Source organism: Neofelis nebulosa, chromosome 13 (genome assembly GCF_028018385.1).
Source record: "Neofelis nebulosa isolate mNeoNeb1 chromosome 13, mNeoNeb1.pri, whole genome shotgun sequence".
In the NCBI taxonomy this organism is placed as follows: domain Eukaryota; kingdom Metazoa; phylum Chordata; class Mammalia; order Carnivora; family Felidae; genus Neofelis; species Neofelis nebulosa.
In genome coordinates, this window is record NC_080794.1 from 12,415,246 (window position 1) to 12,442,102 (window position 26,857).

Here is a 26,857-nt window from a genome sequence, read left to right on the forward strand (position 1 = left end):
ACTATAGAAAACATACTTCATGGTAAATAGTTGAAAGCATTTTCTTTATGATTAGGAGCAAGTCAAGGGAGCCTGTTGTCATCACTTCTGTGTAACATTTTACTGTTAATGATGCATAAATCAAGAAAAAACAAGAGATAGAAGGATTGGAAGAGAAAAAATTAAACAGTCATTAAACACAGATAATACAATAATCTACATAGAAAGTAAACAACATCTGTAGCAAAGCTGTCAAGATTAATAAGAATTTAAGGGCCGCTGGATATAAAATTAGTATACAAAAATCAACTATTTCTGTGTACCCACCGCAGTTTGAAAATGCAGCTTTATAAAGATACTGTTTACAGTAGTATCAAAAATACACAATAACTGGGCGCCTGGGTGGCTCAGTCAATGAAGTGTCTGACTTCAGCTCAAGTCATAATCTCACAGTTGGGGGTTTGAGCCCTGCACTGGGCTCTCTTCTGCCAGCACAGATCCTGTCTCCTTTTCTCTGCCCCTCCCCCACCCATCCTCCCTCCCTCCCTCTCTCTCCCTCTCTCTGTTTCTGTCTCTCAAAAATAAACATTAAAAAAATACATAATAACTGACAAGCACAAGTTGTACAGCACATTATTTTTTAATGTTTATCTTTGAGAGAAAGAGATGGAGTGCGAGCCAGGGAGAGGGCAGAGAGAGGAGACACAGAACCTGAAGATCCAAAACACGTTCCAGGTGCTGAGCCATCAGCACAGAGCCTGACATGGGGATTGAACTCACAAACTGCAAGACCATGACCTGAGCCGAAGTCAGACGTTCAACCGACTGAGCCACCCAGGCTCCTGTACAACACATTTTTAATGAAAATTACAAAATGATTGAAAGCTACACTTAAATGCAATGCCAGTGAAAAAATACTGACAGGCTTTTTTTGTTTTTTTTTCTAAAATTTTTATGGAGGAATAAAAGTTGAGATATAGGCAAAACACTCTCGAAAACAAGATGTATATTGGGGGAGGGAGAATTTGCCCTAATTTATATCAAAACTTTTCACAGAGCTACAGTTATTAAGACAGTATGTTATTGGTACAGGGGTGGATTGGCAAATTCAGCAGAGTGGAGTCGAGAAACAGACCTAGGCATGCTGTGAGAAATTGATGTGTGAAAGGACTGGCTCTGCTTTGTACGTAGATTATTGGAGAAAGGATGAACCAATAACTGATACTTGGACAGTTGGTTCTATATGAGAGGGAGTAAAATTCGATTTTTACTTGGTACCATTTACAGTAATCTCTTCCGTAGATTAACGACTTGAATTTATTCGTGTAACAAATATTTATAGAGCACATGTTCTATGGTTCTTTTGCCTCACCTGTAAATTCTAAAGACTTTTTTTTTTAACATCTACCCAATTATTAATAACACCCAAAAAATGGCCAGAGGAGAAGTAATAAAACCAGGATAATGTAAGGTGCTGGTACTAGTCTTTCCCATCCCAACACACCTGAAATAGACAAAACACCGCACACTGTAGAAGTCGTTCATTGTGGCAGTCAATTGGAACTGGAAGGCCTACATTCTGAAATCACAGAACTAATTGGGGGAAGTCAGTGGGTGTTGAATGTAACTTTAAAAAGCCCCTCCTCACATTTGTCTCCCACTGTCTGAAAAATCCTTTGGTCAAGTCCTCAAAACCAAAGGAAGAGAAGGTTGCAAAAGAGAATTGGTTGTGAATGTTGTGTCATAGAGTGATCCAGGAGGAAAGGAGAATATGGAGAATGTGATCAGAAAAAGTGGTCCATAAATGTAGAGTGCTTTCCATTCACTGGGGACAGCAAGCAGAATTTAAAGTAAAAGAATGTGGTCGTTCCAGAGTTTGCTGGCGGACAGGTAAAGAAGGAAAGGGAAAAGACTAACGCAGAAGGAGGAGGTGGAGAGTTGCTGCCAAAGAGGATGGAGGTGGGTCCCAGAGGGGTCGGGATCAGTGGTCACGAGAACCTTTTAAGGTCGAGTTCATTTGCTCTCAGTGAAGTGGGGCGATGTTACAACTAAATGGGAATGGAGGTTTCGGACCTGCTCAGGTAAATACGTGATCCGTGTTTCATGAGAGAAATCGTGGGTTATGAACATTAGGGCGTAGTTGAAGGAAGCATGAGTTTATCGGGAATTCAGTTGTTTTGTTTTTCTTAACTTCTTGGGCGTTTCTCAGCATCTCGGTAGCAGATGAACTGAGTGGTGGTGCGGAGCCAGCACCGAGAACAGGACTGACCCTGACCGGTACAAGTGTAAGGGGTGTGCTGAGGTTCAACGGAAGACATTGTTGAAATAATGACCTGTGGTCCAGGCCATTTAGGAAGTGCAGTGTTGCCAGGTGGGGGGTAATTAAGTGGGAGTACAGAAAGGAATTAGAGAATTAGGAGCACACCTTGAGGGCAGAGATCAGGTGTGACTGGGGGGGAGGAGGAAGGTATGACTTCCTCAGTCACAAAGGAAGAGCACTGAATTTAACAGCCTAGGCAACATTTGGAGGCTACCTTAATCAGCGGGCCTCGTGCGAGTTTAAAGGTAGTACGGTTATGAGTTGAAAGAAAGGTAACATGATGTAGGTACATTCGCATCAGGAACAGTAACCCAGAGTAGTCTTAATGTTTGAATTAAACACAATATTTGTAAATAATTTCTAGCCTGAAGCCAGGAAAACGTCCCAGCTTGGTGAAATGTGGAATATTTAATTGGCAATGAGAGAGGAGACCGTTTGTACGGAATGGACAGGGATTTCCTGGGCACACGGCTGCTGCTTGGATTGTATTTAGATGTAGTAGAAGAGTTTTGATAGGTCTGTATGATGAAAGGGTGGGTCGGGATAATTGGGGCGTAGAAAAAGGAACCCTCTGGGTATGCTGTCCAAGTACAGGAGGAATAACAATGCTTGACCTGTTCTGAGACTATGTCATACTTCTGAAGAATTACACTGTATAATATTTCTGAGATTGTAGTTTGTCAAAGGCCAGGGAAGATTCACTACTGAGAATTCTTCATACACCTGAAGGTTGTGGACTGTGACCTTAGATAAGTTAATGTCTTCTTATTTTTAGTCCTGTCATTGTACTTTAGTCTTCAAAACTTTTAGTTATTTTGAAAGAAATAATAGCTGAAATATTTTGTGAAGGAATGATACACTGAAACCTTAAAATAAAAAACAAAAAACTGGAACTCTCAAGTGCCAGGTATTTTTTTTTTTTTAAGTTTATTTATTTTGAGAGAGAGAGAGAGCACAAGCAGGGGAGGGGCAGAGAGAAAGGGAGAGACCGAGAATCCCAAGCAGGTTCCCCGTTTGTCCGCGCAGAACTGGACTTGACGCTCGAACCCATGAACTGCAAGATCATGACCCGAGCAGAAACGAAGAGTTGGATCCTTAATCCACTGAGCCACCCAAGTGCCCCTCAACTGCCAGGTATTTGTAAGAGCAGCCAGTACATTGAGATAGGAAGTCAGGAGTAAACAGTTGGTGTTGCCTGACTGGCCAAGGTGGAAATGCTGAGGAAAGAGCTCCCGAGAGAGGGATACTCGGGGCGGGGGTCCGCAGTGTTGTTCACACGCAGGTGCGGTGGAGGGTAGGAAGCCCACTCTTCTTAGGACGTCCAGAGACTGACCGTGAGAGGGGAGACGACTTGTCTCCATGTTAGTCTAGAAAAGGGTGCTTTCAAGAATTTTAATACAAGTGTATAAGAGATTACATCTAAAATATAATTATTCAGACTCTTTGCCGTTTCCCGTGGAAATGTAGTGTTGTGAGCTTTCTGTCAGTGACTTCCTCTGTCCACACTTAAATCAGAGTACTTTAGCTGTGACTTTAATAAACAGACCTAAGTTTAATCAGTTAACCTACCTCTGGTTTTTCACCCTTGTTAATGCTATCTCTAATTTTCTAAAATTAATCTCCCAAAAGAACAACCAATTTTACAAATCTTTCCGAAACTAATGAAAAGTTTCTTTTCTGCTACTCCTTCTCTCCATTTCCTCCTTTCCCATTCTAGGCAAAAATAGTTCACTATTTCCTACTCCACTTCTTAATCTTGTTAATCTTAATCTTCTTAATAGTTTACATGGAGGAAAAAAATGAAATAGCATGAAAGGATAAAAATACTATGAAACAGTTAAAAAGATGACTATACAATAATAAGTAAGTTTCCCTCCTACCTCTGACTCCCTTCAACCCCTCACCTACCATTTTTCCTCCACAGAGTGACAACTACTTGGAGAGATTCACTTAAAAACCAAGCAAAAGTTGGTAACTAGAAAATACGATTGTCATTGAGCTGTAAGTGATAAAGCAGTTCATGAACATAAGCCATTTTTAGAGTACAATCATTTTGTTTTTCTTGGTAAAACATTTTAGAAACGGGCTCACTTAAAGTTGTCAAAGCTAGAAACAGTTGGATAACTTCTTCTGGAAGACAGTTTGATGTGTTTAGGGGTACTTTATTTTATTTATTTGTTAACCACGTTCTGGTCTCGCAGATGAGGAATATTAGTGTTTCAGTAGAACAGCTTTGGAATTAGATCAGGGTTTGAACTCTGGTAATGCCAACTCCTAGCTCATAATCTTGGCAATTCTTCTGATTTCTCTCTTGAGTTCCTCATCTGAAAAACGAGCATAGTAATAGCTACTTCTCAGGATGGTTGTACGGGCTGATGGTAAGGAAATGAAAATGAGTTTTGCCCAATAAACATTAATTTTGTTTTCTGTCAGTGTTGTTAATGCAACCTGAAGACATTGTTAAATGGGACTGCTTATATGGGGGGAAAGATTTTAGGTAAATTTGACCACAGCATTTTCTATTTCTATAACATAAACAACATAGTTGATCATTTTTACTTAGGAAATCCCAAACGTAAATAAAGTTTGTTTAAAGCAAGAAGCATTTGTGACCTAGAGTAAAATTTTAAGAGCAGCTAGCTAATGGCGAAAGAGCAGGATGCCTCAACTCGGCACTGTTGACATTTGGGGCCAGATAATTGGGGAGGGGCAGGCTGTACTGTGTCTTTCAGAATGTTAAGCAGCATTCCTGTCTCTGCTGACTACATACCAAGAGCACCCTCCCCACAAGGTCGTGACAGCCAGAAGTATTCCCAGACCTTGCCAGATGTCCCCTGGGGGGCAGAGTCACCCCTGGTGGAAACTTTTGTTTTACAGCATAGCCTAAAAAGAACACATGTGGGATGGCTGCACATTTATAGAAGCATAATGGAAAAGAATAATTGATGTTATTACAGAGGCTAAAATAGGATACCTTTCATACCTGACACAAAAGATTTAAAATCAGCGAAAGAGAAGATATTTACAAGAAAGAGATTAAAAAACCTGGAAAAGGCTGTTTTCTCCATTGATTTGGTAATTTTACCGGCGGGGGGTGGGGGTGGGGGAGCTAAATAGGAAAACGATGTAGTTATTTATTTTAAAAATGCTCCATTACTAGGATATGATTTATCCTACTTTATCCACATTTATCCTATGCTCTGAGCAGTCTGTAACTGTAGTGCTGTGTGAGATGCATTTCCTTCTAGAGCAGCCATACCCCCTGACCAAAGCAAGATCTTACAAAATCAAAAGTATTTGATTTTGTCAAATCAAATCAGCGCCTGGCTGGTTCACTTGGTGGAGCATGTGACTCTTGATCGCAGGGTGGTGAATTCAGGACCCAAGTTGGACTGCAGCCTACTTAAAAATAAACAAAGTATACAATATATTTTTAAAGCATTTTAGGAAAATGGAACAAAAACAGGTATTTATCAGAGCACTTTTAAATATGTTCATTTAATTGAAATTTGAATGTGTTTTCTGTAGTCTTTTTAAGACTCCTCAGTGCTCACAAACCCCCGTTATAATTGGGGACAGTAGGGTCATTGGGAGGTGGTTAGAGGGTGGGCTCTGGAGTGGGGCTGTCTGCATGTGTCTGTCGTCTCTTCCATTTGCTGACTTGAACCTGAGGCAGATTATTTCATCTGAGCTAAACTTTAATTTCCTTTTCTGTGGTGGGGAGAAATTGTACCTACCCCATAGGCTCGCTCAGGGGATTCAGTGAGCTAATCCATTTACAGTATTTTGGCATATGGTTTGGCCCATTCAGTAAATGTTTGTGATTATTAATGATTTTAATTTTAATTGAAATCTTTGTTGTATTGCTAGAGCTCGTAGGTTTCAGGTTAGTCTTGTCCAGCTCTAAAAATATATATACAAATATACTTACAATTTATTTATTTTTTTAAGTGTTTATTTTTGAGAGAGAGAGAGAGAATGTGAGTGCTCACAGGGGAGGAGCTGAGAGAGAGAGAGACAGAGAAAGAGAATCCCAAGCAGGCTCCGAGCTGAGCACAGAGCCTAATTTAGGGCTCAATCCCACAACCACAGCATCACTACCTGAGCTGATACCACAAGTCGGACATTTAACCCATGAGCCACCCAGGCGCCCCATCATTTAGAATTTAGGAATTATTATCTCTGGTTGCCTAGTCCCAGGAATTGGCTTTAACCAAAAAGGACAGCATCTTCGAACAACTTGGAGTTTGATTGCCGTGGGCACCTGGTGTTGATAACTGGGTAATTTGAAGGAAGTTAAGCATCTGTTTTCAGAAACTTTAAGAAAAGAAACTCCAGTTGTCCATTTTTTAAATGTTTAACTGCTCTGCTCTCATCTGGAGGTTTCACCTGCACTTGTCATGATGGTCTTACTTGAAAGGACATCAAGTTGGACCCTAGAATCTCATTGGAGCAGTGCAAGGCCCTATGTGTATCTCCTCAATCATGTGCCCTAATTTTCTCATTTCCTAGGAGCTGGTTTAAATTGCCCTGGTTTCTGTGCAGTTAGACACTCACCTTTTGTCTTTACCTACAAGCTTACATTGGGGAAAGAGGAGGTCAAGGGGCCTAGAATTTCCCTGGAAAATTCTTGCATGTCTGTTCATGGCTCTTTAGACTTCACAGATAATCTCTTTTGAAGTGCCAGGACCCAAATACCAGACTAAAGGAAGTTGCTTGTTTTTTTGTTCTAGGCAGAAAAGTTAATGAAACAGATTGGTGTGAAAAATGTGAAGCTTTCAGAATATGAAATGAGTATTGCAGCTCATCTCGTAGACCCTCTTAACATGCACGTACGTATCTTTAATCTTATTTAAGATCCTTTGGGTCTGGCGTTTTGTGTCAGGTCCTGAAGACGAACATATTTGATGATCCTCTAAGAGGAGTCACAGGATCTGGCATAGTTTTGTGCTCACGGATGTGACTGAGTACAGCAAAAGGATACGAGGCAAAATGAGCAAGAAAAGGGGCCTGGAGTGAAGTCTGGAAGAAATCAAGCACAGGCTTCCAAGAGCTTTCTCCCAGTGAAGTCATACGGGCTTCACTTAATTCCTTCAGCAGCAGGTTGTGAGGACAAGTGTGAAGTGCCGTGTCCACCAGGGAAGCTCAGTAGAGACTCCCAGGATTTTAATTGGGACTGGTCATGTAGACCCCACATCCCAACATCTACCAAAATTCTAGACGTTCAGAGGAGAAACACATGTCCCCCGTAAACTATTTTGTTTGCACAGCGAGGTGTTCTTATTAGGGAATGAAGGAATTCTCCCGAAATTTAAGCCCCCATACTGCAGCCGAAGGCCAGCCTTGCAGGTAGGCCTTTCTAAGGACAACAGCCTGAGGCCTGCTGTGTTAACCTTTTTTGGCACACACTTGTTTAGATAAACTTGTTCTTTTATATATTCACCTTTGTGGCATATAAAACGTGCTGCTTTAAGTTATGTGGATATTTGATTTGGAGTTTAAATGTAGATGTTCATATTAAGATACGGTAGGCAACACAAGATTCTGAATTCTAATTTTTTCCATTCATGGCCTTGGCAAACTGTTTCCTCTTTGAGTATCAGTCCCCTCGTGTAATCCAGGGATGGTGTGATACCTGCTGTACCTACTTCAAAAGGATTATTGGAGGATCAGATTAATGTAATATATAAACTCTAAAATCCTATGTGAATATTTGATAACAGCAGGTATAAATAGGTTTTGTATGACAGATATAAATAAATAGAATAGAATAAGTATGGTATTCCTATCTCCAAATCTAGGAAATAAAAGTCTTCAATGTCTGTTAGTATCTGTGTGCACAGAGATAGATACATGTCCCCCAGAGTTAATCCTCCATTTCAATTTAATTTATAAATTTACAGTGGGACTTTTTGTCTCTGTGTTCATTTCTGAGTAAGGCTGTACTAACAGACTCTCTTTTTGTTATAGTGAAAGTAGGTGCTGTTTTTTTTTTTTTTTTCAGATTTGGCTGTGGTTTTTCACCCTTTTTTTTTTTTTTAAGTTGTAGTGAAAGTAAATTTCTTGTAAATATGGCTTCTGACTCACCCCACCTTCAGCCTCTTTACTCTGCCAGGTTAGAGCAAGATTGATTTTTTTTTCCCCCTAGGTTTTTTCAGTTTGTTTTTTTCTCCTCTCCCCCCTTCACCCCGTCCCCATTTAAAAAAAAAAAAATTTTTTTTTTTTTTTTACATTTATTTATTTTTGAGAAACAGAGCACAAGCAGGGGAGGGGCAGGGAGAGAGGGAGACATAGAATCCAAAGCAGGCTCCAGACTCTGAGCTGTCAGCATAGCGCCCGATGTGCGGCTCGAACCCATGAACCATGAGATCATGACCTGAGCCAAAGTCAGATGCTTAACCGACTGAGCCACCCAGGCGCCCCCCATCCCCATTTTTGAAGTTGAGTCAGAAAGTTTTAAAATACACAAGCTGTGCTTATTTTGACAGTATATATCCCCTGTTTACAAAGATGAAAGTTTTGTTTTGAAAGTTTTATTTTTGATTAATAAAATTCAGAAGTCCAGTGTTGCATGAACCTATTTCCAAAATGTCTACCTGTTGTGTTTGACAGCACCCTATATGAATTAGGGACACTGCTAGTAAGCTTTTCCCCATCAGCTAACGCTGAGTTCTCTGTCTGAGCTGGTTCTCCAGCTTCTTGGCAGAGTATTCCTTCCTCTTACACGGAGTGAATTCAGCTTATTAGATCCCTGTAGAGTTTTGAGTCCCAGGCCTAGTGCTTTTTATTAATAGTGGGTAGTTGATGATTAATTCCTTTTTGTAATTTCATGGTAATTAAATAATTTCGGTATTGCTGTAAAAAGTCTTTACTAGTATTATATATTAGTCTTTTATTATTTACATATAATTATCAGATTAAGGTTTGCCATTTTGTTTTTTTTTTTTTCCTTTTAACTTCATTGAATATATGTAAGTTGTGAAATTCATGTTGACCTTACCTTTTATCAGGTTACTTGGAGTGATATAGCAGGTCTGGATGATGTCATTACGGATCTGAAAGACACAGTCATCTTACCCATCAAAAAGAAGCATTTGTTTGAAAATTCCAGGCTTCTGCAGCCTCCGAAGGGTATGGTAAAAGTTTACATTTGCTAAAGTATTAAAAATGTAGGAAACATTGAAACTTTCTGCCATTATAGAACTGGTATCGCTGAGGTCGGATGTTGAAGAGAATACTGAGATCCAGTGAGCTGTTTTATAAATAGTAGTTTTAAAATAATTGCTCATTCTTCAGCTTCCCAAATTTAGGTAAAACTTTTTCCCTGTGATTACATGTCAAAATAATCCCTTTATTGCAAACTCATTTTTATTACTTCCAAGTAAATAAAAATTGGGAAAATTGAAATTAAAAAATCTAAAGTCATGGTATGGGTTCTTTTGTTTTCAAAGTAAGAACTCTTTTTGTTGTCTCATAATTTAGCGATATTGTTTTTTCCTCCTAGTAATCTTCATTATTTTTGGATTGCAGTGGTTTTTTAGAAGTACTGGAGTACAGGTGAACTAGAAATTAAATGCTACTTTTTTTTTTTTTTTTTTTTTTTTTTTTAACGTTTTTATTTTTGAGACAGAGAGAGACAGAGCATGAACAGGGGAGGGGCAGAGAGAGAGGGAGACGCAGAATCGGAAGCAGGCTCCAGGCTCTGAGCCGTCAGCACAGAGCCCGACGCGGGGCTTGAACTCACAGACCGTGAGATCACGACCTGAGCCAAAGTTGGACGCTTAACCAACCAAGCCGCCCAGGCGCCCCTAAATGCTACTTATTTTTAAGGGAAATTTCCTTATTCCTAGTTAGCGATGATTTTAAAAACCTCAGAACTCAAGAATTGGAAGCGCTTACAACTCCTTCCTTACGTGTAATGCTTTTATTGTTGTCCACTCAAATATGAATCACGTCTAAGTGTTATGAAAGGTGATTCAGATGGAGCTTTGGTGACCATTGGCAGTGAGATAAATACACATGTGTTACCGTGGCTTTCCCATACAGACGCTACAGCAGCGGAAAGAGTGGAAACTGCTCTTTCGTGTATTCCTCACACTAGACAGGTTTACTTTTCCATTGCTCTTCGAGGCTGAAACCAAATTATTAGACACATTAAAAAAAAAAGATCTTTAGAAATATCAACATAGTGCTGTGTGTAAGTTATGGTTGCTTGTCATCTTATTAATTTTGCAGTTATATCAAAATGCATCAATTTATATTTCAAAAGTAATTGAAGCCGATACCTGTACACTTTCACGAAGTAGGTAATTTTTACTCCTGGTAAATAGAGGGTGATAATGACGTGTTCTTTTCATTAACTAAAACAGCACAACTGTTCATTAGGTATTTCGTTTTATTTTCTGAAACAACAATACTTCCTTTTCCCCCCCTAACAAAAAGCATTTAGTTTATTGTGTTTTTAAAAATTTTTTCCCCAGAAGAAAATTGCAGATGATTTATCTGAGCCAAGATCAAAGAGTAAAGTACAGGTTGGCTTATTTAGTTCTTTACCCTCTTCCGGCTGGTTGGTAGTTTGAACAAGAAAGACCTTGTGTGAGTTGTCATCTCCTAGTTTCTTAATTTGTGAATCTAGAAAAGTCAGATGCAGGATGGGGCCCAGTTAGTAGTTGGATGGGAGAAAAGTAAGATGCGTTTTCTGTGCTGTTCGGGAAAGCTGCAGCCCTCGTCAGCGACACCTAGCCCGGGTAATTGGGTCGCTGTACCAGTCGCACTTGGTCGAAAGCCCCAGTCAATTAACACAGCAGACACCAAATTACAATGGATACCTCAAAGTTACGTGTATATCTGGTGCTTCTTTGAGAGCATTGTCCAAAACTAGAAGTGGTTTCTGTGTGTATTTCAAAATTTTTAAGTCACCTGACTAGCTCTTGATTATGTAATCTAAAGTTATACTGTTTGAGCCTTTTCAGCCTTGCATTTTTGGAAAGTTTTTTATCAGGAACAAAATTTGAAAAGCCATTGATTTACTTTTTGACCCTCAACATAAATTGGATGTTAGCAGACAGAAGCAGAACGTAAAATCGGTTGTATACCGTAGTTTGTTCCATTTTTGAACTGGAAATAGGTTACATAGGTTAGAGTCGTTGTTTTATTGCCAATTTTATGTTATCCCTGGACAGTTCATTGCTGTCGGGGCTGAAAGTCCGCACTGCCTTACAGACTACGCGAGGATGATTTGAGAATGTCTTCCATAGTAGCACACGAGATCAGCCAATCACGTGAAGGTAGAAAGTTGGCAGCTGTCATGCCACCAAGTGGTCACAAGGACATGCCGTAAAATGTTCATGGTTGCATTAAAAAAATAACTGTGTTTTCTTCCAAATGTATAGAAATTTACATTTAAAATTCCTATGAATACAAACAGTTCTCGCTAAACTCTAGCTTCGGTAATCATTATTTTAGCATATAAATGTTATGTTTGTGAATTTTATCATGTTCCGTGTTGTGATGTTTCTTGAAAATGTAGGTAACTTAGGAAAAATATATTTTGAGAAGTGATTTTTCTGGGGCCATAAAGGCCTCCATCCCTCCCTCCACCTCCTTGAGTACTTTGTATTTAAATAGACTCAGTTTTTACAGATACTTACTTTTCCACCATTTGGACAATTTTTTTTTTATTAAAGCTTGAAAGTCAATGAACTAGTTCAAAAAAGAAAAAAGTTGGTTACTAATAAGGTAATATACTTGTCACTAATCAGGATTATTTCAAATTTAGATCTTTTGTCCCAATTCTTCTTTTCTTCCTCACCCTAAATTTTTTATTTGCATGTAGTACTTACGAAGTAAAGCCCTTACTAAAACATCCACATGAAAGAGGGGTTTGAATTTTTAGTCTCTGCAAAGCATGAGGGTAATAATCGTAGTTTTTCGTTTTGTTGAAAATGGTTGTAAAAGTACCAGACGGAGCTCAAAAAAAACTAGTTAAAAGACTGCAAAACTAATAACTGAAGCCGGATGCCTCGCATTCACTGTGGGACCATTCATGTATCACTCTTCCTGAGAATGAACAGGGTAGTGTTCTCCCACAAAGGATATAGAGAAGATGGCCCTTCAAACAGTGTTCCTGCTAGACTCGATAACATGCCAGGTGAGACGGCGTGAGTCTCAGTGAAGCGACGTGCGGAAGTGGGGATAAAGCAGCCAAGTGGGTGACCGGAAAGCTGACACCTCCATAGCTAGCACCCGAGTCAGGAAGTGAACCCTCCCTGCTCATACGTGCACCTCCCCATCGTGTCTGTCCTCCAGAAGATTATGAGATCCCAAAGCTTTCAACGCATGTTGAGTTTCATACTCTGTAAACAAACAAAACAAAACTGTAAAAAAGCTGCCTAATTAATAACACTGATTGTAATTCCTGAAGAAAAATATAGGAAAAACTTAATCCTGCTAAGGAGTGCCAAAACTAAACTATCAGGAATAGAGGACTCAAAGTGATGAATGAATACTTGGAATCAAAGAGGACATTCTAAGAACGCTTGCCTCGGTTTGTGAGGTGTGCTGTAGCAGCACAGTCAGCAAGATACGAGGACTTTTGCATCAAAAGTTTGCTCAGAAAACCCTAAGATTCAAATAATATGCATATAAAAGTTTGTTTGTGGATCTGCATTCCATATTAAATTGTATGATCAAAATAATAAATGTCGTAATAATTCAGGCATCTGCAGTCACCCCGTATGTTTCAGTTTGATTTGAATTAAATGGCATTAGGCCACTGCTTTGTGGTGTTCACATGTGCCATCCAAAGGACAAAGTATCAATAGGGGGCTCAAATTATAAATGACTTAACTACATTTTTTACACCTGAATGGACTTAGTTAAAAATTGCAAAGGGATGTACTGGCAAAGCTTATTGACTTAAATTTTAAAATGGCTTCAGAAAAGTAAGATGACTAAACTTCATTAATTCTTAAAGAATTATGAAGACCCCTAGAAAAATCTGTGCGTGCCTGAGGAAAAGTTTGTGTGCCTGAACATTACTTTGAAGAGCTTGATGTGAAAAATATTTGTTTTATGGAATCAAGCTTCTCATTAAAAAGAAAAAAATGAAAATTTAGGCAGGGTGGGATTTTAATACAAAATATTTACTTTTCTTATATTTTTGTATTTTTTTAATGTTTATTATTCTTGAGAGAGAGACCGCGCACGCACGTGAGCGGGGGAGGGGCAGAGAGAGAGGAGGACACGGAACTCCAAGCAGGCTCCAGAACTGAGCTGTCCGCACAGAGCCTGATGCGGGGTTCAGACCCATGAGCTGTGAGATCATGACCTGAGCCGAAGTCGGATGCATAACCGACTGAGCCACCCAGGCGCCCCTATATTTTATTTTTATTGCATAATAATATTTTGGAAATCTCCAAAGTCTCTTCATATTACCCTAATATGCCACCTGTAAATACTGTCTTTTTAAGTGCTATGACATGGGAAAAGTAGAGAAGCTGTGAATTAAGCAAATATTTTAAGTCTGCAGGTTATAATATTCGTCAGGCCCGTCTACAGATAATCTATAGCCAGGAACATAATTTTACTATTAACATAAAAAAATGTTACTTAATTTTAGTTGCGAAACAGTTGGTGATGATTCCCAAAATGCCCGAGGCCTCGACCAGTTTAGATCTCTCCTGTTAAAAGAATTACCTTAAGTTGTATTAAGCGGCAGACTACTGTCTGTGGAGACGGTAGGTGAAGGATTCAGTTTTATTCCTTGGAGAGTAAAACAAAAGTGGCAGCTTTTGTCCTTTGGAAGAAGAGATCATTATCTGTTTGGAAAAAGGCATGTGCCCTTTTGGATAAAACTTAAGTCTCAGTAACATCAAAACGGTGTTTGCTGCAGCCTGTTTTTGTTGTTGTTGTTTAATGTTTATTTTTGAGAAAGAGAAACAGAGCGCAAGCAGGGGAGGGGCAGAGAGAGAGACGGAGACACGGACTCCAAAGCAAGCTCCAGGCTCTGAGCTGTCAGCACAGAGCCTGATGTGAGGCTTGAACTTATAAACCGTGAGATCGTGACCTGAGCTGAAGTTGGACACCCAACCGACTGAGCCACCCAGGTGCCCCTCCTGCAGCCTGTTTTGAAGAAGTTCTCAGTTTTCTCTGGGCTGTTCTAATGTGCTGTAGTGCTCTGTTAGCTTGTGAAGGTGGAGGGCATCAGACCATTTCGTCAACCATGGATCGAGTGGCGTGAGTTTGGATGTCAAGGGGATCCTGAACTAGACCTTTGCGTGAAGGGAGAAGGCACAAGCATGCTGTAATTTTATAGCCGTCACTGACACTGAACTTAGGAAGTGGCGCCTTCCTTTCCTACTATTAACATGTTGGGGAAAATTTTAGTGTGGGCCGAATTAGTGTGTTGATTATCACATAAAAACGTAAATAATAAAATGACATGTTAATTTCCAGGAGTTCTTCTGTATGGGCCTCCAGGCTGTGGTAAAACATTGATTGCCAAGGCTACAGCCAAAGAAGCAGGCTGTCGATTTATTAACCTTCAGCCTTCGACGCTGACGGATAAGTGGTACGGAGAGTCTCAGAAACTGGCTGCTGCGGTCTTCTCCCTTGCCATAAAGCTACAGCCTTCCATCATTTTTATAGATGAAATAGGTATGCGACTTTTCTCTGTGAGCATTTGATAACGCCATTTTTAAGGGTGATATTTAGATGACCAGATTTAGTTTTCAACATTTATTAGGGCAAATTAGTAATACAAAAGAGATCACCAACATCCTTATATGCTATGTATAATTTATTCCAGAATGAACCATAATCTGTTCATTCCGCTGCTCGATAGTAGTTTCCTGTCTTCTCCGTATTACAAACATCACGCGGTGGACATCTGTGTACGTGTTTCGTCATGTTCCTGTGCTTGTCCAGGCTACATGCCCAGAAGTTGAACTGTTAGGTTGTGTGACATGTCTGTCTTCAGCCTCACTAGGATTACCAGTTGTTAAAAGTGATTTTACCTGTTTTCACTCTCTCCATTACATAGTTTCCCTGCATACCCCTAAAATTTATTTTTTCAGATATTATCATTGATGGATTGATTTTTTTTTTTTTTTTTTTTTGTCAAAGTAAAGAACATGAATTATCATTGTTTCGTGTTTCCCTGCATTGCTAGTAAATTTGGGCATCTCTTACCATGCTGACTAGTCATTGAGTTTCCTTGCTTATAAATTGTCAGTTTTTCTTTAGGGTTATTTGCATTTTCTTGGTAATTCTTTGTTGATATTTATTATGATCGCAAATATTTTCTAGACTGGCTTTTCACTTTATGATAATTTCTTTTACAGAAATTTAAATTTAAATTTAGTTGTATATATCTTTTTATTATGATTTATACTTTTTGTGTCTGGCTTACAAATTTCTTCCCTACCCCCATAAATATCCCTCTTTTCAAAATATATATTGTGAAGTAGGAATCTAATTTCATTCTTTTCCATATAGACAGCCAATTTATAAAATAGATTATCTTTCCCTATTTGTTCATGACTTTTATGTTAGTATACTTTTTCATCAGTATTTTTGGTTCTGCTCCTGGTATGGTAAGTCATAATAAAGCTATGGTGATTGAAACTATAGCTTTGCATTAGTTATACTATTATATGTAATGTGATAGACTATACAGAACTATAGAGAGAAAAATTGTATAGATATATAATTCTTTGGTTACTTGTCTGTCTTGTGTGTCTCATCAGTTTATTACAGCTATTTTGGAGTTTCGGTGTGAATTTTGCATAAAAGTGCTTATAGCTAGATTTAAAAAATTTTTAATCTAAGACACTTTAACCAGGAGGTGTGGTCAGTCTACCTTTATTTTGATAGCTCATGTATTTAGATTTATTTCTGCCACATTACGTGTGCTCTTTTATTTACCAATCTAGTGGACTTTTCTCACTTTATCCCCTTTTCCCTGCTACAGGTTTAGAAGTAACATATTCTTTTTCTTTAGTGAAACATTTAGAATACCTACTTGCCTTAAAAGTCCAGGCTAATCATTTCTGCCCTCCTCCCAAATAATCACAGGGACCTTAGAACTCGTGAACACTAATCATTCCACTCATTACTTACATGTTAACATTTTCTCTTATTTCACAGCCTCCATAGTGGTTGTTGTTTCTGTACTGGCAGTACTTTTTAGAGACCACGTCTGCCGGTTGCTTGCTCACTGTTGCTTCTTTACAAAGCTGCCTTTTCTGGATTTAATTCCCTTCACTGAAGTCTATCGGAGTTCTTTCAGCAAAGATCATGAATACAGTAAATTCTGTCTTTGGGTGAAAATGTGTTAATTCTACCTTCACTCTTAAATGATAACAGAATTATTTTTCTTCAGCATTTTGAAGCTACAAGTCCATTGTCTTCCAGTCTTTCTTGTTGCTTTCAAGAATTCTGCTTATAGTCAAATATTGCTTTGTAAGTAATTTTATCTTTTCTCTCTAGTGTTATTAGATTTTTATCTTGTTCTCCTGTTTGATTATGGTTTTTCCAGGTCTGTATTTATTTTTATTATCCCACTGAGACTTACTGTGGTTCTTAATCTGATGATTCGTGGTTTTCATTCCAGAAAATTTCTCAGCCACTGCGTATCTTTGATTGTGGCGAGACTTCCATTTTATATATAAATATAAATATATACGTATATTTATATTTATATATGTATCTACCCTCTCTACTTAATTTTGAGTCATTGCCACATCGAGTTCTCCCATATTTCATCAGTTCTAAAATATACCATTTTGTTATTTACATGTTAACCTTTCTGAAGTTGGGGTAACTTGTTATAATTTAATTGGCAGAGTTTTTTCTTTGAGTATTATAACTTACTTGGCAACATTTAAAACTTTGTTGATACATAAAATAATGATACAACTAAAACATCAATCTTTAAGTTTTAAAAAGCAGTTCTTTGCTTGGCTATGTTAACCTCACAGCCATTGGGTTTGTATTCTGTTGATTACATTTGAACTTTAGAAGTTGTATTTGGTTCTTTTTTAAATTTTCCTTTTTTCACTGTAGTTGCTCTTCTGTTTGAATTTCAGTCCCTTTTACGTCTTGGGTTTGTTTTTGTTTTTGTTTTTGTTTTTTAAGTTATTTATCTTGGGAGAGACAGAGACACCATGAGTGGGGGAGGGTCAGAGAGAGAGGAAAGAGAGAATCCCAAGCAGGCTGTGCTGTCAGTGGGGCTCAAACCCACAAACCGTGAGATCACGACCCGAGCCAAAACCAAGAGTTGGACGCTTAACCCAACTGAGCCACCCAGACACCACCCCCTCTTATGTCTCAGTTTTAAGCATACTGTTTTTATATATAGTTTTTTTGGATTGTTCTGTTGTCTGAAATTCTACTTCTCCTTTGTATTGTTGAGTGTTTCATACTAACTTGTTTCCTTGGCTCATTTCTAACATTAGATAGCCTACAGCTTGTTTTAAATTTTTTTTTTTTTTAACGTTTATTTATTTTTGAGACAGAGAGAGACAGAGCATGAGTGGGGGAGGGGCAGAGAGAGAGGGAGACACAGAATCTGAAACAGGCTCCAGGCTCTGAGCTGTCAGCACAGAGCCCGACGCGGGGCTCGAACTCACGGAGCGCGAGATCATGACCTGAGCCGAAGTCGGCCGCTTAACCGACTGAGCCACCCAGGCGCCCCCCTTTTTTTTTTAATTTTTTTTTTTAACGTTTATTTATTTTTGAGACAGAGAGAGCACAGCTTGTTTTTATAGGAGAATTCTGTGTTGCCTAAGAACAGTCAGAGTGCTTTTCCTACCTTCCACTTAGAGCCTGTGTGCGGAGTCTGATCATTTAGGGATAATTTTTATGATAATTTCTCAGTGTGGATGTTCCTAGACTGAATGACAGCACAAATCCAGTCTTTGTACCTGAGGGAGAGCCCCTGTGACCTTAGTTTTTTATTTTTCAGGGGAGACCTGTTTACCCCCAGAGCCCAGACAAGACAGACTTGATCTTTAACTCCCTGTAGTAGTGAGCAGGATTTTTTTTCTTGTCTACACTTTCTGTGAGTGGACATCCTTTTGAGCAGCTTGGTTTCAGCGTGGACATGAACGCCGAGGCGGTACACACGTCTCTGCCTCCCTGCCGTGTCCACGAGTGCACGTGTCCACAGTTGGCACAGACACCTCATGCTCCCACCACATATTTCCTGAATTCTGACGGTTGTTTTTCTCTCTTTCTTACAATCTCAGATAATTCGTTAAGCTGTTATTTTTTTTAAACTGGGCTCTGTTATTTAGAACCGTTTTAAGTTTACAGAAAGCAGAACGTAGAAAGTTTCCATACACACATCCCCTACACACACAGTTTTCCTATTATCAGTACTTTGCATTCGTGTGATACATTTGTTATAATTGATGAGCCTGTATTGCTACATTATTAATCACTAAAGTCCGTAGTTTATATTAAGGGTCATTCTTTGTGTTTACAGGCTTTGACTAATGCATAATGTCATGTATCTACCATTACTGTATCAGACAGAATAGTTTCACTGCCTTGAAAACCCCCTGTGCCCCACCTGTTCATCCTAAACTCCTAAAGTCCCAGCAGCCACTAGTCTTTTTACTATCTTGCCTTTTACAGAATATTGTAATTGGAATCATACAGTATGTAGCCTTTTCAGACTGGCTTCTTTCACTTAGCAATATGCATTTAAGGCTCCTCCGTGTCTTTGTGGCTTAGTAGCTCATTTCTTTTTATGGCTGAGTAATACTCCCATCGTGTGGTTGTACCACGGTTTGTTTATCCATTCATCTGTTGAGGGACACCTTGGTTGCTTCCAGTTTGGGGCGATTGTGAATAAAGCTGCTAACAACAGTGATGTGCAAGATTTTGCGTGGACATACATTTTCAGCTCAATTGGGTAAATGCCTGGGAGCGCGTTTGCTGGATCCTACAGTGAAACTCTAGCTTTGTAAGAAACTACCAAACTGACTTTCAAGATGGCTCTGTGATTTTGCAGTTCCACTGGCAATGAATGAGCGGTCCTCTTGCTCAGCATCTTGTCCATCACTTGATATTATCAGTGTTTTGGAATTTAGCTATCCTAGCAAGCATGTAGCGAGCGGTATCTCATTGTCATTTAAAGTTACAGTTCCCTAACGACATATGACATTGAGCATCTTTTCATGTGTTTATTTGCCATCCATGTATCTTTGAAGTGTGTGTTCAGGTCTTTGGCCCATTTTTTAATTGGGTTGTTTTCTTATTATTTAATTTTATGTTCTTTGTATATTTTGGATACACACTTTTTATCAGGGAAGTATTTTGAAAATCTTTTGTCCTAGTCTGTGGCTTATATTTACTCTCTCTCTTCCCTCTCTCTCTCTGTCTCTCTCTCTGTCTCTTTTTTTAAATGTTTATTTTTGAGATAGAGCATGAGTGGGGGAGGGGCATAGAGAAAGCGCCACAGAATTCAAGGCAGGCTCCAGGCTCTGAGCTGTCAGCACAGGGCCTGACCCACAGCTGGAACCCACAAACCATGAGATCATGACCTGAGCAGAAGTCAGATGCTCAACCAACTGAGCCTCCCAGGCATCCTGGCTTATCTCTTCTCTTACCAGTGTCTTCCACAGGGAAGAATTTTTAATTTTGTTTTTCTTTATTGAGCATTTAAAACACTTTTTTAGCTTGTTTTATTTTTTTTATTTTTTAAAGTTTACATCAAAACTAGTTAGCATCTAGTGCAACAGTGATTTCAGGAGTAGATTCCTTAGTTCCCCTTACCCATTTAGCCCATCCCCCCCCCCCACAACCCCTCCAGTAACCCTCAGTTTGTTCTCCATATTTTTGGGTCTCTTCTGTTTTGTCCCCCTCCCTGTTTTTATATTATTTTTGTTTCCCTTCCCTTATGCTCATCTGTTTTGTCTCTTAAAGTCCTCATAGGAGTGAAGTTATATGATTTTTGTCTTTCTCTGACTAATTTAGCGTAATACCCTCCAGTTCCATCCACGTAGTTGCAAATGGCAAGATTTCATTCTTTCTGATTGCTGAGTAATACTCCTTTGTGTGTCTGTGTGTGTGTGTGTGTGTGTGTGTGTGTGTGTGTGTGTGTGTACACCACATCTTCTTTATCCATTCATCCATCAATGGACATTTGGGCCCTTTCCATACTTTGGTTATTGTCAGCAGTGCTGCTATAAACATGGGGGTGCATGTGTCCCTTCGAAACGGCACACCTGTATCCCTTGGAGAAATGCCTAGCTGTGCAGTTGCTGGGTTGTAGGGTAGTTCTATTTTTAGTTTTTTGAGGAACCTCCATACTGTTTTCCAGAGGGGCTGCACCAGCTTGCATTCCCACCAACAATGCAAAAGAGATCCTCTTTCTCCGCATCCTCGCCAATATCCGTTGTTGCCTGAGTTGTTAATGTGAGCCATTCTGACAGGTGCCAGGTGGTATCTCGTTGTGGTTTTGATGTGTATTTCCCTGATGATGAGTGATGTGAGCGTTTTTTCATGTGTCGGTTGGCCATCTGGATGTCTTCTTTGGAGAAGTGTCTATTCATGTCTTTGGCCCATTTCTTCACTGGGTTATTTGTTTTTTGGCTGTTGAGTTTGATAAGTTCTTTATAGATTTTGGATACTAACCCTTTATCTGATCTGCCATTTGCAAATATCTTCTCCCATTCTGTCAGTTGCCTTTTAGTTTTGCTGACTGTTTCCTTCGCTGTGCAGAAGCTTTTATTTTGATGAGGTCCCAGTAGTTCATTTTTGAGCATTTTTAAATTTTAATAATGCCCAACTTTACTATTTTTTTTTGGATCGATTATGCTTTTGGTGTTGTATGTAAAAACTCATCACCAAACCCAAGGTCACGTAGATTTTCTCCTATGTTATCTTTGGACGTTTTGCAGTTTTGTGTTTTACATTTAGATCTAGAATCAATTTTCAGTTAATTGTTGTGCACAGTATAAGGTCTTTGTCTAGATAGATTTTTAGCACATGGATGTTCAGTTCTAGCACCATTTGTCAGGTATGCATTAACTTTAAAAATATTTTTTTCCCAACTTTTTTGTTAGTATTTACATGTATGTCTTTTTCCATCCTTTGCAACATTCTGAGCTCTTAGATTTAAAGTGTCTCTTGTAAGCAGCACACATTTGGGTTTCCTAACTGTCCAGTCTGATTTCCTAACCACCTATGTAGGTACTCTAAGACCATTTACATTTAACATTTTTTCTTTAGTTTTTCTTCTATGTTTATTTACTTTTGAGAGAGAAAGAGAGAGAGACAGAGCGCAAGTAGGGACAGGGCAGAGAGAGAGAGGGAGACACAGGTTCCCAAGCAGGATCCAGGCTCACAGAGCCTGACGCAGGGCTTGAACCCATGAACTGTGAGATCATGACCTGAGCTGAAGTTGGACGCTTAACCAACTGGGCCACCCAGGCGCCCCTACATTTAACATTTGATGTAATTACTAATATAGTTAGGTTATTTATACTTATCCAGCATTTTAAGTTTTTTATATTATTTCAAGCAGCTGTTTTTCCAGAACCAACTTCTTAGTAATGAAGATGATTTAGGAATAATTGATAGCAGAATTATGGTGGTTAGCTGGCAGCTGTACTGACACATATTATCTTCAAAAAGAAGCAATTTAAAAATGACTACATTTTCTACCTCCAGAATAGATGGGTTAGTTTTGTACCTAGTCCAACAGTGGGACGGATTGTATGAAACTGAAACTACAAAAGAAAATCCAGAATGTGTATTTGTCATCCGAAGACCCTGTAAAAAAAAATTTTTTTTTAAGTTTGGACCAAAGCATTTCTGTGTAACTCACACATATGATTGTAGTTTCAGTGCTAAAATGCTAGTTATTTGAAGGAATAGAAGACAAAGCACTTGAAATAGGATTATACTAGAAAATCTAGGACTTATGCCTGTCTTTTTTTCATAATTAGGATGTACTGTTCGTCCTACCCCTCTTTAAAAGCATTTCATGTTCTTTGTAGATAATTGGGAAGACAGCAAATAGTTCAAGAGAACATTTAAATTGTCCTCAAGTCTGTCACTGAGAGATAACTAAAGCAATTAGCGTTCTGGTGTATTTTCTTGCTGGCTTCTTTACATTGTGTCACGTATATGCACATGCCTACGAGCATGTGTGTTCAAAACCATTTTCTGTTCTGCATTTCCCACGGAATGGTGTTTTGACATTTTTCCAATGCCATTTTTCTTTATTTCCAGGAAAAGTGTGTGAAGAAAAAGAGTGTGACCCACAATTAGGAATACATAGGATGCACATAACCTGGGATGTTAGGGCCAAAGCATACAGACCTTCCTCCAAGACACCACTTGATCCATATCTTCTAATTACCCGATCCTGTGCTTCTTTACATATGTTGGCATTAATGTATTGATAGGAAAGAATTGAAGATTGGGAGTTGATTGCGTTTTAATTTCTTAATTATTTGCCAAAATTGTTGTATCAGACCAATGTATGAAAAGGCATAGTTGAACTCTTTGTCTTGTACCCTTTCACAAATTTGTTAGCTTTTGATTTTTTGGTTAATGATTTGAAGTTTTACGATGAGTAAATAATTCAAATTAGTTTCTAAGGTTGAGGACTTCTTCCTTCTAGATTCCTTTCTGCGAAACCGTTCAAGTTCTGACCATGAAGCTACCGCCATGATGAAAGCTCAGTTTATGAGTCTGTGGGATGGATTGGATACTGACCACAGCTGTCAGGTGTGTGAAAGAAATCTGCCTTGAGCCAGTGGTGGTGGTGGGTGCTGATGGGGGATGGGGGGCAGCAGTGGGTGCTGGTGGCAGTGGCGACGGGTGTGGGGGTTGGCGGTGGTAGTAGGAGAAAATTTAGTGGGCTACTTCTTAGGCTTTTTTAGAGAAGTTTTTTGTTGTTGGTTCAGTCATTTGTTAGTAAAACTTTATCAATTCATTTAATAATTTATTTCATATTTCACTGATACAAAATGTTTAATACTTAGTTATATGGGCCTAGAAAAAAATTTTTTTAACTTTTTGGTTGGTTTTATTTATTTTTATTTATTTATTTTTTATTAATTTTATTATTTTTTAAATTTACATCCAAATGAGCATATAGTGCACCAGTGATATCAGGAGGAAATTCCTTAGTGCCCCTTACCCATTTAACCCATCCTCCCTCCCACGACCCCTCCAGTAACCCTTAGTTTGTTCTCCGTATTTTTTTTTAAAAAAATTTTTTTTCCAACGTTTTTTATTTATTTTTGGGACAGAGAGAGACAGAGCATGAACGGGGGAGGGGCAGAGAGAGAGGGAGACACAGAATCGGAAACAGGCTCCAGGCTCCGAGCCATCAGCCCAGAGCCTGACGCGGGGCTCGAACTCACAGACTGCGAGATCGTGACCTGGCTGAAGTCGGACACTTAACCGACTGCGCCACCCAGGCGCCCCTGTTCTCCGTATTTAAGAGTCTCTTCTGTTTTGTCCCCCTCCCTGTTTTTATTATTTTTGTTTCCCTTCCCTTATGTTCATCTGTTTTGTCTCTTAAAGTCCTCATAGGAGTGAAGTCCTATGATATTTTTCTTTCTCTGACTAATTTCACTAGGTATAATACCCTCCAGTTCCATCCACGTAGCTGCAAATGGCAAGATTTCATTTTGATTGCCGAATAATACTCCATTGTATGTATATACACCACATTTTCTTTATCCAGTTATCCATCAATGGCTCTTTTCATACTTTGGCTATTGTTGATAGTGCTGCTATAAACATGGGGGTGCATGTGTCCCTTTGAAACAGCACACCTGTATCCCGTGGAGAAATGCCTAGCTGTGCAGTTGCTGGGTTGTAGGGTAGTTCTATTTTTAGTTTTTTGAGGAACCTCCATACTGTTTTCCAGAGTGGCTGTCCCAGCTTGCATTCCCACCAACAATGCAAAAGAGATCCTCTTTCTCCGCATCCTCGCCAACATCCGTTGTTGCCTGAGTTGTTAATGTGAGCCATTCTGACAGGTGCCAGGTGGTATCTCGTTGTGGTTTTGATGTGTATTTCCCTGATGATGAGTGATGTGAGCATTTTTTCATGTGCCGGTTGGCCATCTGGATGTCTTCTTTGGAGAAGTGTCTATTCATGTCTTTTGCCCATGTCTTCGCTGGATTATTTGTTTTTTGGCTGTTGAGTTTGATAAGTTCTTTATAGATTTTGGATACTAACCCTTTATCTGATCTGCCATTTGCAAATATCTTCTCCCATTCTGTCAGTTGCCTTTTAGTTTTGCTGACTGTTTCCTTCGCTGTGCAGAAGCTTTTATTTTGATGAGGTCCCAGTAGTTCATTTTTGCTTTTGTTTCCCTTGCCTTCGGAGATGTGTTGAGTAAGAAGTTGCTGTGGCTGAGGTCAAAGAGGTTTTTGCCTGCTTCCTCCTTGAGGATTTTGATGGCTTCCTGTCTTAGATTTAGGTCTTTCATCCATTTTGACTTTGTTTTTGTGTATGGTGTAAGAAAGTGTCCGGATTCATTCTTCTGCATGTCGCTGTCCAGTTTTCTCAGCACCACTTGCTGAAGAGACGGTCTTTATTCCATTGGATATTCTTTCCTGCTTTGTCAAAGATGAGTTGGCCATACGTTTGTGCGTCCATTTCTAGGTTCTCTATTCTGTTCCATTGATCTGAGTGTCTGTTCTTATGCCAGTACCATACTGTCTTGATGATGACAGCTTTGTAGTATAGCTTGAAGTCTGGGATTGTGATGCCTCCTGCTTCAGTTTTCTTTTTCAAGATTGCTTTGGCTATTCGGGGTCTTTTCTGGGTCCATACAAATTTTAGGATTATTTGTTCTAGCTCTCTGAAGAATGCTGGTGTTACTTTGATAGGGATTGCATTGAATGTGTAGATTGCTTTGGGTAGTATTGACATTTTAATAACATTTGTTCTTCCTATCCAGGAGCATGGAATCTTTTTCCATTTTTTGTGTGTCTTCAATTTCTTTCATAAGCTTTTTATGGTTTTCAGTGTATAGATTTTTCACGTCGTTGGTTAGATTTATTCCTAGGTATTTTATGGTTTTTGGTGTAATTGTAAATGGGATCGATTCCTTGATTTCTCTTTCTGTTGCTTCATTGTTGGTTTATAGGAATGCAACCAATTTATCCTGCAACTTTGCTGAGTTCATGAATCAGTTCTAGCAGTTTTTTGGCGGAATCTTGTGGGTTTTCCATATAGAGTACCATGTCATCTGTGAAGAAGGAAAGTTTGACCTCCTTCTGGCCGATTCGGATGCCTTTTATTTCTTTGTGTTGTCTGATTCCAGAGGCTAAGACTTCCAATACTATGTTGACTAACAGTGGCGAGAGTGGACATCCCTGTCTTGTTCCTGACCTTAGGGGGAAAGCTCTCAGTTTTTCCCCTTTGAGGATGATATTAGCGTTGGGTCTTTCTTATATGGCTTTTATGATCTCGAGGTTGATCTTTCTATCCCTACTTTCTTGAGGGTTTTTATCAAGAAAGGATGGTGTATTTTGTCAAATGCTTTCTCTGCATCTATTGAGAGGATCATATGGTTCTTGTCCTTTCTTTTTTTAAAAAATTTTTATTAATGTTGATTTTATTTTTGACAGAGACAGAGCATTAGTGGGGGAGGGGCAGAGAGAGAGGGAGACACAGAATCCGAAGCAGGCTCCAGGCTCTGAGCTGTCAGCACAGAGCCCGACGCGGGGCTCAAACTCACAGACTGTAAGATCATGACCTGAGCCAAAGTCGGACGCTCAACTGACTGAGCCACCCAGGTGCTCCGGTTCTTTTCCTTTCTCTTATTGATGTGATGAATCATGTTAATGGTTTTGCGGATATCGAACTAGCCCCACATCCCAGGTATAAATCCCACTTGGTCATGGTGAATAATTTTTTTGATGTATTGTTGGAGCCGGGTGGCTAATAATCTCGTTGAGGATTTTTGCCTCCATGTTCATCAGGGAAGTCGGTCTATAGTTCTCCTTTTTTAGCAGGGTCTCTGTCTGGTTTTGGAATCAAAGTAATGCTGGCTTCATGTTTGGTAGAATTCCCCTGGAAAGCCGTCTGGGCCTGGACTCTTGTTTTTTGGGAGATTTTTGATTACTAATTCGATTTCCTTACTGGTTATGGGTCTGTTCAAATTTTCTATTTCTTCCTGTTTCACTATTGGTAGCTTATATGATTCTAGGAATTTGTCCATTTCTTCCAGATTACCCATTTTATTGGCATATAATTCCTCATAATATTCTCTTATTATTGTTTTTATTTCTGCTGTGTTGATTGTGATCTCTCCTCTTTAATTTTTGACTTTATTTAGGTCCTTTCCTTTTCCTTTTTGATCCAACTGGCTAGTGGTTTACCAATTTTGTTAATTCTTTCAAAGAACCACCTTCTGGTTTTGTTGAGAAGTTCTTTGTTTTTGTTTTTGTTTTTAATAATTATTTATACTTACCATTAAGTGATGGGGATCTGAAAGAATGGTTTGTGTATACTTTTGGCCATTTTGAGGGTTTATGTTAAACACAATGTTAAAAGATTGCCTAAGTGCCT

At 39.1% G+C, this 26,857-nt stretch overlaps 1 protein-coding gene across 4 annotated transcripts in view; it reads left to right on the top strand.

Moving 5' to 3' along the window:
• The window catches only part of ATAD1 (ATPase family AAA domain containing 1), a 75,461-nt gene that overhangs the window by 31,659 nt on the left and 16,945 nt on the right, over positions 1-26,857 (top strand). For 3 of the 4 annotated variants that reach the window (XM_058696309.1, XM_058696308.1, XM_058696307.1), the window contains exons 3-6: positions 7,033-7,131; positions 9,310-9,430; positions 14,756-14,956; positions 22,941-23,047. In XM_058696309.1, the coding sequence (XP_058552292.1) occupies positions 7,033-7,131; positions 9,310-9,430; positions 14,756-14,956; positions 22,941-23,047 (528 nt within the window). The remainder of the gene's footprint in view (positions 1-7,032; positions 7,132-9,309; positions 9,431-14,755; positions 14,957-22,940; positions 23,048-26,857) is intronic. The other variant, XM_058696310.1, reaches the window with a different exon arrangement.